Source organism: Tachysurus fulvidraco, chromosome 18 (genome assembly GCF_022655615.1).
Source record: "Tachysurus fulvidraco isolate hzauxx_2018 chromosome 18, HZAU_PFXX_2.0, whole genome shotgun sequence".
In the NCBI taxonomy this organism is placed as follows: Eukaryota; Metazoa; Chordata; class Actinopteri; order Siluriformes; family Bagridae; genus Tachysurus; species Tachysurus fulvidraco.
This window is the reverse complement of record NC_062535.1, coordinates 19392344-19404781: the sequence shown is the minus strand read 5'-3', so window position 1 is coordinate 19404781 and position 12438 is coordinate 19392344. Positions and strand designations below refer to the sequence as shown.

General features: G+C 45.6%; 1 protein-coding gene across 8 annotated transcripts in view; it reads right to left on the bottom strand.

The window, feature by feature from the left end:
- Window positions 1–748: 748 nt before the first annotated feature.
- The window catches only part of LOC113646622 (adhesion G protein-coupled receptor L1-like), a 46592-nt gene continuing 34902 nt past the window's right edge, over window positions 749–12438 (bottom strand). For 2 of the 8 annotated variants that reach the window (XM_047803190.1, XM_047803193.1), the window contains 13 exons: window positions 12395–12438; window positions 11243–11448; window positions 10957–11130; window positions 10646–10855; window positions 10123–10343; window positions 9963–10029; window positions 9645–9736; window positions 6981–7158; window positions 6270–6425; window positions 6033–6126; window positions 4974–5090; window positions 3907–3924; window positions 750–3367 (listed from right to left, as the gene is read on the bottom strand). The exon at window positions 12395–12438 is cut by the window's right edge and continues 79 nt beyond it. In XM_047803190.1, coding sequence (XP_047659146.1) covers window positions 2550–3367; window positions 3907–3924; window positions 4974–5090; window positions 6033–6126; window positions 6270–6425; window positions 6981–7158; window positions 9645–9736; window positions 9963–10029; window positions 10123–10343; window positions 10646–10855; window positions 10957–11130; window positions 11243–11448; window positions 12395–12438 — 2395 coding nt within the window. In that variant the 3' untranslated portion in view covers window positions 750–2549. Of the gene's footprint in view, window positions 3368–3906; window positions 3925–4973; window positions 5091–6032; window positions 6127–6269; window positions 6426–6980; window positions 7159–9644; window positions 9737–9962; window positions 10030–10122; window positions 10344–10645; window positions 10856–10956; window positions 11131–11242; window positions 11449–12394 lie in introns of all 8 variants that reach the window. The other 6 variants (XM_047803192.1, XM_047803197.1, XM_047803191.1 and 3 more) reach the window with 5 other exon arrangements.

Genomic DNA, 12438 nt, shown 5'->3' with positions numbered 1-12438 from the left:
TTCAAAATTGGTTCCACTGGCGAACCTTCTAAGAACCGGTTTGCCTTTCCACCGGCTAGAGAGCATCACAGCGCCGAGTGTGACGTCACTGTATACGTGTCACATGTCCCAGCGACGTTAGCGCAGCAGCGGCAAACATAAACACAACAACAATGGCGGATGTTGCTTTACTGTTAATGCTCATGGCTTTGCGAACCTACATTAGCATCCTAACGCTGCGAATAAAACGTGTACGTGCGGCTCCGTGTAATCTGTACAAACGAAGGTTGTGATCGATAAAGTACATAACGTTATTTTATCATTAACACAGAAACAAGTTAGCCTTAGCATGTAGCTACCTACTATCATGTGTGCTGATAATGTATCATATCGCGGTAAAGTAAAAGTGTATTAAACATTAGTATACTTAAGGTACATTATCTAATGCGCTAACAGTAGCCCCGCCCACAGCTCCTGACGCAAGCGGTTCTTAAGTCTAGACCAGCAACGTTTTGGTGCTACTTAAGAACCACTTTTCCTGGTTCAGAGCCGGTGCTTTGGCGGTCGAAACAGAAAGAACTGGTTCTAAATTAGGCTCCGAACCTGCACTCAAACTGCCTCGGTGGGAAAGGGGTTAATAGTCTCTGTGAGCTAGTGTGTGGCTGAACCGAGACCTGTCTCAACAACACACAAGCTTTCCCATGTATTGTTTTTGTGAACATGTCTGATTTGGAAAAAAAATTCTCAAGCCATCAGTTTGTTTTATTAATCTTTTTTTAATAAAAACACATTTCTTTTCTATCTCTTTATCAAAATCCAGTCCTTCTGTCACTCTCTCAAAGAGGAAGAGCAAAAAGACAGGGAGGAAAGACAGGAGACAGAAGAGGAGGAGGAGGAGAAGGAGAGAGCGACAGATGGAGAGATTAGTGAAAGACATAGAGTATCATTCATTTCTTCTACACATCCTTTTACGTGGTTTTGTTTCCTTTTTGTTTGTAACATTTGTAGATATTACAAGAAGCAGGTTCTCAAACGTTCATTCTCTTACTGCTATTTACACCAGATACATGACAATAGACTGCTCATGCCTCCAGGATGGGCCTAGAAAAAGAGGCGGAGCTGTGCGCTAGTCTCTGAACCAAAGAAGCTGATTGGCCGAGGCCCCTGGGACATGTCCGAGGTCCACGGTGCCTAGAAGTCCAACCAGGTTGCAGCAAAATGAACCAAACAGTCCAATGTTGGATCCATAACTAACATTTGACCCCTGACCTCCGGGGAAGGCCTTTCAGTGTGAACACTGTGATTTCAATAAAGGAGTTCATTGTGTGTGTGTGTGTGTGTGTGTGTGTGTGTGTGTGTGTGTGTGTGTGTGTGTGCACTCCCTTTAAAAAGGATTTTTTTGGCAATGTCAAAAGTTTTTGTTCTGTTTCTCTGGAGAAGGTGTCACATTCTTTTATAAAGGGCAGAAGGAAAGGGAACAAACGAACAATACATCAAATAAGAACCAGGACGCAAATCCAACACTCCACCCTGAGAGAGAAAGAGAGAGAGAGAGAGAGAGATAGGATACAGGAAGGCTGAGCGAGAGAATGAGACAGAAATATGTGAAGTGACAGACAGATGGATATTTTGAAGGACAAATATACAATATAGAGAGAGACTAAAAGAGAGAGTTGATGAATGGCAGTGAAGATGAGCAGGGTGGGTGTGGAGGTGACCAGGAGACAGAGACTCAGAGGAGGAAGCCATCGTAATCTTCTTCTTTATTGTTTTCTTTGCCTTCTCATCATCATCATCATCATCATCATCATCATCATCATCATCATCATCACCATCACCAGCAGGTTTTTGGTACATGTGCTTTTTCAGGGTGTCCCTATTTATTATACCCCAAACCAACCACTACCCCGGGTCATAATTGTGCAAATAATCAGTTATGTTTTTATCCATTTAAATGGTTTAGCTAGAGAACATAACTGTGCTTGTGGAATATCCGTACCTATGTTTTCCTCCGCACCGGTTCCCATCTCATTCCCACTAACTTCTGGAACGCAAAAAGTTGAAGCATCAACTCAGTGGACAAAGAAGCGTCCATTAATTCTCATGAATTCATTCGTTCGTTCATCAATTTAGAGTGGTCGTAACTCTGAGTGCCATCAGGTCTAACCCCTGTATGGTGTGTACCGTTCCATCACACAGCAGTACTAATGACGTTATACCGCTAATGACTGTGTATGTGATGAAGGTTAGAGTAACCTGGAGGACAAACATGGACAAAACGCTAAACCGTCACTCAGACACTAAGCTTCAGATCAAACCTGGCTCGAGATGTGGAAACGGAACTGACTTTGGGATTCGGATGTCAGCGACTAAACATAGTTGGAAATATCCGGTTAAGGTTTTGCAGTTCGACTACGGCTCCGTCACCAGAGATATTCTTACATAACAGCCTTTAAGCTAAACACTAGAGTGCTGTAGTGCTGTGCTACGGTAAGGGATGATAATGATGATAATGCCACTCCTCCTTCTTCCTCCCCTAGATCTCCATGTCCTGGTCACCAGCGCCCTAGTCACAGGCTCGTCACCAGCTGCATCTGTCCATCACCTTCTCCATGGGAGGAGTCTAGCCCCAGCCGACCCTCCTCATTGGTCCGGCGTGATGGGGGCTGGTAGAAGGCAGAGACGTGGGCGTGTCTCCCTGTGCTGAAGTATAATTCATCAGGGGGCAGGGCTGAACGAGATTCAGTTCCCAAACCCTCAGGGCTGCTGTCAGGATAGGAAGAGTCTCTGTCTCGTGCATACAGGGAGGAGGAGTCAGGGCCGACTCCAGCCACGCTGTCTGTAATTTCAGCCGAAAAGCTTTCTGAATCCTCCTCACTCTGATAGAACACTGACTGTGTGTGCTCCAAGAGGCGTGGCTTCTCCGGTACATGGGGTTTATCAGGAACACGTGGTTTTTCAGGAAGGTGGGGCTTCTCCAAAGCCTTGTAAAGTGGTTCTTCCTCATCCTGTGGAGGTGGTGGCGGTGGGCGGGGCAGAGGACGTTGGGGTGGCTCCCTGTGACCCATCCCTGCACTTACATACTCCCGTGGCTCCGCCTCTGTATCCGGGTTGTTGCTGTAGCGATCAGCAGCAGGACGAAGATTGCTCTGCACCAGCTCCGAGATGATCATCTTCTCCAGCGCTGCTGCATCTGACAGGTTCCTCCTCATACCTCCCGGAGGCTCTGCACCTCTCGGCGTCAAAAGGGCAGGGCTGACGTCTCCCACCGCGACGCTGCCAAGGAGGTCAGAACTTCCACCGTGCACCGAGTAGCTGTTATTGTAGTTCCCGTTCAGACGAACAGGCTCCAGACCACAAGATTCACGACTCCGGGATAGAGTGCCCTCTACAGGATGGAAGAAAAAAAGCAGTCAATCAGCTGAAACAACAGTAATGTTAAATCAGCCGTAACACACAGCAGTGAGGTTTATCAGTGGGTACAAAAACATTATGTAATACCAAGGACTGTTTTTGAACCCAAGTGTACAGTATGATGTAATATAATAGTGATCATTATAGTGGGCTGAGATAATATATTATCATGTATATATATAAATAATCACATTAAATGTTGGGTCAACAATTCTTGGCAAGAATACTGTATTAGTGTGAAAACATCAACGTTTTAAACGTCCACCAGCATCTTGATGTTAATGTCAAGATGTTAGCGTTAGCGATGGAGATGTGGTAGCTCATGAGCATGACGAACATAAACTCACATTCTAGTAAGAGCTACAAACCAAATCATTTTAACGTGGCTGATCTCATGCAAATAAAAAAAATGAATAAATGCGTTAAACGTGTTCAGTGTTCAGAGATGGACATGGAGACAAAAACAACTACATCAACACATGAGATAGAAACGTTAGACCAAAGATTCCATACTTGAATTTCTGAAGGTTCCTGCAGATCAGAGAGACGGAAATAGAGACAGAGAGCGAGAAAGAGGAGCAGTGAAAAAAGGACAAATGTGGAGAGATAGAGTGACAGATCAGGAGAGAGAGAGTGAGAGAGAGTGAGAGAGTGAGAGAGAGTGGGAGAGAGAGTGAGAGAGAGAGAGAGAGAGAGAGAGAGAGAGAGAGAGAGAGTGAGAGAGCACAAGACGAACAGATAGAAGGACAGAAAGAAAAGACAGAGTAAATCCATATAAATACAATTACTCAGAACCGAGTATATGTAGGACACACACACACACACACACACACACACACACACACACACACACACACACACACACACACACACACACAACACACCCCACACACCACACACAAAACACACCACACACACCACACACACAACACACCCCACACACAACACACACAACACACCCCACACACAACACACCCCACACACACAACACACACACAACACACACAACACACCACACACAACAAACACACATCACCCAGCACACACAATACCACACAACAAACACAACCCACACACACCACACACAAAACAAACACACACACACACCACACCACAACACACACACACACCCAACACACAACACACCCACACAAAACACACAGGACCACACATCACCACACCCACACAGACACACACTTACAGACATCACAACCCATACAAGCACACACACACCACCAACCACACACACACACACACCCACACAACACACAGACCACCACCCACAGACCACACATACACACACACACACACACACGCACCCACACAGACACACACACACACACACACACAGACACACACACACATACAGACACACACACACAGACACACACACACACCCACAGACACACACACCCAACCCCCACACACAAACACACACACACCCACACACACCCACACAGACACACACCCACACAGACACACACACACACACACACACACACACAAAAACGCACACACACACACACACACACACACACACACACACACACACACACACACACACACACACACACACTGACCGGTGGAGTTGAAGACGGCGGGTGAGGGAGGGTTAAATGTTTCAGCCAACAGTGTGTTATAAGGTGAGGAACCAGAGCGAGTCTGCAATACTGGGTTGGCCAGAAGATGATTAGTTCCTGTAAAATATGTGAGAATAAAGCTTGTGTATACGCGTGGTCATTGGTTTTATCTCACAGATGATCAAGTTCAAAGCCTCGGCTATCAGTGTGATAACGATAAGGTAGAAAAACAAACGAAACATACGTTCTAGCCTGATTTTATACACTGATGGAGAAAGAGAGGATACTGAGGACACTTATACCCCTTTTCTACCAAAAAGAACCGGGTGCTGGTTCAGAGTTGGTTCCACTGGAGAACCTTCTAAGATCCGGTTTGCCTTTCCATCGGTTAGAGAGCGTCACAGCGCCGAGTGTGACGTCACTGTATACGTGTCACGTTACACAACAACGTTAGCGCAGCAGCGACAAACACAAACACAACGATGGCAGATGTTACTTTACTGTTAATGCTCATGGCTTTGTGAACCTACATTAACACCCAAACGCGGCGAATCCGACGTGTACGTGCGGCTCCGTGTAATCTGTATAAACGGAGGTTGTGATCGAGAACGTTAACGTTATTTTATCGAAAAAAGTTAGCCTTAGCATGTAGCTACCTACTATCATGTGTGCTGATAATGTATCATATCGCGGTAAAGTAAAAGTGTATTAAACATTAGTATACTTAAGGTACATTATCAAATGCGCTAACAGTAGCCCCGCCTACAGCCCCGCCCACAGCTCCTGACACAAGCGGTTCTTAAGTCTAGACCAGCGACGTTTTGGTGCTACATAAGAACCACTTTTCCTGGTTCAGAGCCAGTGCTTTGGCGGTCGAAACAGAAAGAACTGGTTCTAAATTAGGCTCCGAACCTGCACTTGAACTGCCTCGGTGGAAAAGGGGCAAAAAAAGAATAGGATAAAGAGACTCGCAGAGACGTGTGACACTCACTAGGTGTTTTCTGTCCAGTTTCCTAAGTGGTGTGAGGAGTTAATCAGAGAGACAGACAGATGTGTTACCTCTGTTGAGGGTGGGTGTGTTGTTGAGGTCAGCCATAAAGGAAGACTCAGTCTGCCTGCGTACTGTGTCATTCCACATCCTCCGGATACGACTCTGAACACACACATCCACACAGACGAACATGGGTTACGATGTCCACACACACACACACACACACACACACACACACACTTATGTGTTAATATCTCTAGGTGTTAAACATTCCGTGTTGGTTATTTGGCTTGTTGTTCTGTTACCTGTCTGTGCACCTGATTGTGTCTGGATTGGCCTCCGCTGTAGTATCGGTTGTTTCCACGGTGCGCTGAGCTCTTTAGGGACCCATGAGAACCACCAGACGCAGCGTGACCACAGCAGGATGACTGACGGAAGCATTTAGCATACTCCTTCTGAACCTGGAGCAAAATCAATGTCAAATTCTATCATTTTTTTATTTATAATAATATTTACAGCAACAACATAATCATATTAGTCGTATAATAATAATAAGCTATGGGCACGTTTTCTAATCTAAATCTGGCTCGTTTCCTTTAAAGCTAAATAAAATCATCGTGTCGTGACGAGCGCTCTGTGCAGGAGTGTTTGTAGTGCTACAGGTTACACGTATCTACCGAGTCCCTCTCAGCTAGTTTAGAGCCATTCGGTAGCACACGCCAGGTCAATGAGGCTGATCCTGAAGCTGTCGGGAAATGAACATGGTGGAAATCTCCCACATGCTGCTGGGACCCAGTGCTTCCATCACCCATCATTAAGCTATAAGAAGCTTTCCTTCTGCATGCTCTCAGACTCCGAATCAATGCAGGCACGTCTAGACGAATGCTTTTATCAGATTCCGTGCATCTTTTACAATTATGACCTGACACACTGATGTATTATTCGATATATTTAAAAGTAAAAAACTAGTAAAATGTTCATGAAGGGTAATAAGGAGTGTAATAAAAACAACATACACAATGTACCTTCTTCTGCAGTGCGCAGTGAAAGATGAAGATAAACAGACCATGCAGAGCATTAAAAGAGGTGAAGAGGTAGGCCATGAGTGCGCTGTTTTCACTGATAAATAGGAGGCCAAAGATCCATGTTAATGTCACCAACAAGAGCAGAGTCACGGAACACACCGTCCAACACCTGAGAGATACCGGAGTGAGTGAGAAAGGAAGAAAGAAAGAAAGAAAGAAAGAAGAAGCAAATCAGCAAGTGAACTAAATGTAATAGACTAAACACAGCCCAGTGTTATTACCGCCAGCCCTGGTGAGTCTAAAATGGGTTAATTCGAGAACCCAGACACGCATCTAAAGATCCGCCGTCCTCAGATTAGGTTAGCGATTACGCTTCTAGCATTAGAAAGGAGACGAGCAACTGAGACGAGCTTAAAGGTGTAGCTCACTTTCTCCTTGTTGATTCCTCCAGTCTTTTGGGACAAAGTTCTCTTTAAACTGACGAGTTTAAAGCTTTCTGAAGTCTTGAGCCCTGTTACCTCTAGACCAGGGGGCGGCAACCTTAAACACCCAGAGAGCCATTAGGACCCGTTTCCACAAAAGCCTTTTGACATCTAAACTGAAGAGAACGCTGCATATATCGTTTTGTACCTTTATGGAAAGTGTAGAAAAAACTGTAGTGTCGTATTTATGACATCGACGACCTGCTACAGAGTAAACGACATTTTATTTCTGCAGGCAAACAAAAATATTTTGAACAGTTTGAACTAACCTTAACAAAAAAGACGCTGGGTCGAAGGTTACTTTCTAATAAAATGTTCAGCGTCTATTTGAGTCGTCTTCATATTCATGACATCAACACTGTAACTTTCCGGCTGCAGCGAACCAAAAACGCGTCGGCTTCTGTGTCGGATTTCGCAAGTCGGCGGTTATGACGCGTATTTTGAGCGACAAACAAATTAAACATGGTTTATTTTAGTTACAAGAGCATCATAATCTTAGAATTTACAATTACATTTTTAAAAAAACTAACTAGCTAAAAAAGAAAATAAATTTAAATTAAATATTTATTTTCCAAAATCTACAGGGAGCCGCAGCAGAGAGATGAAAGGGCCACTGGCGGCTCCGGAGACGCGGGTCGCGACCCCTGGTCTAGACTAAGGCTAACACGCAATGGACATTAAAAGCATCATAGCGACAGTCACTCCTGGTGGTGGTAATGTGGCGGTGTTCAGCATTCAGAGCATGTCATGTCACTGGCCCAAGCACAACTGAGTTATGCAGCAATACAAAGTTTCGATGCACAAGATCATGTCCTCGATCGGCTCAAAACAAGCTCGTGGTTTTCAGAGGTCTAGTGAGGACCTTAAAGAAGCAGCTCATGCGTGAAAGCACTCCAGTGTGGCTCAGTAAAAGCAGCTGTACACAGAAAAGTGTCGCACTGTCATGATCTCCTGATGGCTAAAGCAATAAAGCTTTCTGTTTTTGAATGTGGCAGATTGTTGTGCTGCACAAGCAAATCCTGGGCTCTCGCAACGTCTCATCACTGCTGGGGTTGACGCAGTAAAACAGTGGTGGTAGACCCAAAAATGCCGGCCGGTCTGACGGTCTGTCCGTGAAGACACGAGCGGAACCTCGACCCAGATTAAGGCCATTACTGATGATGACTGCAGCCCAATGATCATAAGATGGCATCTGCGAGAGAAGAGCTTAAAGGAGAACTTTGAAGGCCACGTCTCCTCCCACACCACAAACCTGACTGTTTGGAATTTGCAAGGGAGCAAAAAACATGGGACACTGAAAGATGGAAGAAAGTTTTATTCTCGGAATAACGTAACCTGGACGGTCCTGATGGCTTCCAGTGATCTGCGGTGCTTTTTCCTTCAATGGGAAAATGGAGCTTGAGATTGTGCAGGTCGTCAAACGGCAGCTGGCTATGTGGGCATGTTGGACCCTCTGGACTGAGGGCCCTCGTCTGTGTGGTAATGACTCAGTATTTCAACAGGACAACGCTGCAATTCACAACATCCGTCTGATGAAGGAGTTCTTCCAGGACGATAATGTTGCACTTCTACAACCATCCTGCATGTTCTTCTGATCTAAATCCTCTGGAGGATTTCAGGGGATGGACAGAAAGGGAAGTTTACAACAACCGACGTCAGGTCCAGACAGTGGATGTCCTTCATGAAGCTCCCACCAGCCTCCAATCATGAGTGTGTGAAGTTATCAACAAGAACGGTGGGGCTTCTCTCTCACTACTGAGACCTTTTTTGACACTTTAGGTTCTGTTGCGGGTTTTTTTTTCTTGCTCCTTTGTTTTCTTTTGACATTTTGAAGCAGTTCTTCCAACCTGCGTGTGATCCACCAGCACCAAACACAGTTTCCCCAGTCTTAAGGTTTTGTTCAGGAGGGAATGTGATCTCAGTATCGCATAACTGTTTTCCTTCAGTAAATAAAATGATGATATAAAATTGTACTTTGTTTACATTTCAGGATCTGACAAATATGCAAAAATAGAGGAAATCATAGGAGACAGAAATACTTTACCACAGACAGTATGTGACCCTCAGTGTATGGTGTCATTTTATACATACAGACCCTCCATACCCCTGATCTGGCCTCCAACCCCAACCTCTACCCACCCAATGACCCCCAACGACCCCTGAGATGACCTACTTGATGTTGTCGAAGCGGCTGGAATCAGGCTTGAGCAGGTTAGAATGGCGGATCATCCTGTGCACCGTGACCATTAGGATCACCAGATTCAGCTAGGGGTCAAAGGTGGAACGTGAGAGATGACATGCGATGAAGAAAACAACAAACAGATCTCAAAATTTTAAGCTTATAAATCCGAGTACAATGGATTTGTACGTGTAGAAGAAACCTACACGGTACGTACGGTCGAGGGGAGTCGCTGCTAAATGGTAAAGACAGGAATATGAGGAATATGATCTGGATAATTCAATGCTATCTTACTGCTTAGTTGTAACTTACCAGGATAACAAGAGACACAGGGCCAATAAACAGCCAGATGAAGTAGTTATCCACACGCAGCCAGCAGCTATGGAACCAAACATGTTAATACTCACATGTACGTGAAAATGTGCACAAACTCTTAAGCATAATGAGACCTAGAATGATAAGAATATCATACCTGGTGGGGCTGGAGTACCCTGTATAGTCGATGGAGGCAGAGATGGCTACTACCAACATAGGAAAGCCATAGGCAGCGATGTAGTAGTACTTCCTGCGTGAGGACGGACTCTCGAACACTTCGACCAGTAACACGTAGAGCTGAACGGCTTCAACACACAACCAACAAAATACAGAGAGCAAGAAGAAGTGCAGCAGAGCAGCGAGCACCGGGCAGGCCACCTAGAAACAAGCACAAACACATAATGCAGCTTCCAGCCATTTTGTCCCCTTACTCCAGTATCACAATGTCACCTGCCCTGTTTCACATACACGAGTCCACACAGGGCTACGACTGGCTAGCGTCATTGTGATTGAAAGGGAGAAGACAACAGACCACCATTTCCCTCCAGAAACACATTCAAATCAAGTCCTCTTCATTAAGCATACTTAGATGTTGCATTGTTAGCACTGGATTAACACCACAACAAGCTCCTTGTGCTACGGTCGTCACATCTGGGGATTTGGGGATTGTCTGTACTTACGGTGTAATGGGTCCTTTCCATGCTGATGAGGAAGAGGAGTTGGGAGATGAAGAGTGTGAGGCACAGGTTCTTGTGGATGGTGGTGCGTTCACTTTGCACACCCTTTATGCAGCAGAAAGTGGAGATACACAGAGCCAAACACACTAGTGAAATCACCATGCCCACCCAGGATACGACAAACAGGATAAGGGCCTGCACGCCATCCGTGTACTGAGACACGGGGCAAGGGGGCAAAAGAGGAAATATATTAGTAGGATGAAAAGTGGAGCGAAGGCTGTGTGTGTGTGTGTGTGTGTGTGTGAGAAACTCACAGTGGCTGTCTGTCGGCTCATGAGCAGAGCGAAATTGGTGAGATGTGAGCAGGAGCAGGTGGTGTGTGTGTTGTTACTGTACACCAGTCTGCAGCCCTGAGAAGACCACTGACCCGTCATCGAGCGCTCCGAGTAGTTCCAGAACGAACAGTTCGGCCCAAAGTGATTCTCTAGCTGCAGCAACACCATGGTTAGGGTTAGGGTTAGCAGAAAAGTACAAACCACACGTCGCACTGCCTTAAGGGCTAAAACCTTACATTAACGGGAACAGGAGAGAGGTGTGTACCTGTAGGTGTCTCAGTGTGAAGTTAACAGGTTCAGTCAAAAACACTCGGCTGGATTCTTTATTCATGGAGGCAGAGATCACATGGGAATTAACGGCCAGAGTCCGACCTCCCGACTTTAGCTCCATCTCCGTCTTCACTGTTGCGTTTTGGGTGGACATGAACGGGCCGAGATTCTTATAAAGAGCAAACACCACCTTGACCTGACCTGTGAACCCAAACACACAGGGTTCAGTCACACGTAAACAAGCTGGAGTGATGAAGAATCATCAGGACTCGATATTAACATCTCAGTTGTTTGTAATTTGTCGTGAACAAATTCACGGCGCTGTTGATGATAATCAGTCAACATTCTTACAGGAGAAAATGAAAGTGATGACAGAACATCATCAGTTACACAGGCTGCAATCGTACAGAGATCTCAATCCTGCCATCAATCTGTTCACATTCTCATTGCTTTGTCAGTAATGTACTGAAGGGGCAGCATGTCGTTTTCTTCAAAAGAACATCCATTCACCGTGAAGCCTTGTCTGTATATTCTGTCAGTTACGATGTGTTTCCAGCTTTGTTGTGGTTCCTGGATGTGTCTCTCGGGCCCCATTAACACCTGGCATTATGAAACGTCTCCAGCAAACTCCTGATCAGATTTCATACATGGGTTCTGCTGGAGAAAGGCATCACCACATATACATCACAGCGCAGTGGAATTCTTTTCTTCACATACCCCTACTGAGGAGGGTGGGGTCAGAGTGCAGGGGCAGCTATGATACAGCACCCCTGGAGCAGGGAGGGTTGAGGGTCTTGCTCAAGGGCCCAGCAGGGCCACCACTGCCCCTAGTTTCTCAAGAGCCACCACTGCCCCAGTTGAGCCACCACTGCCCCAGTTGAGCCACCACTGCCCCTAGTTTCTACTGCATTTCTTTTCAGCAGAAATGTCACACAAACTACATGAGGTCAGCTTGTAGGCCTCACCGTATGCTGCTATGGACACTTTACTGCAGCACCAGAAGGTCATAAAGCACATTCTGATGCTGCTGTGGCCAAACGTTCATGACCATCATGCGCTTGTTAAAGCTCTACAATGAGATCATTGTACTGTTCACTCTGCAGGTCAGGTCTTAAATGTAATATAAGAAATAAAAAGAGCCGCTTACCGTTACGGCTGTACTGTTTGATGGTAGCTGCAGAGAGATGGATG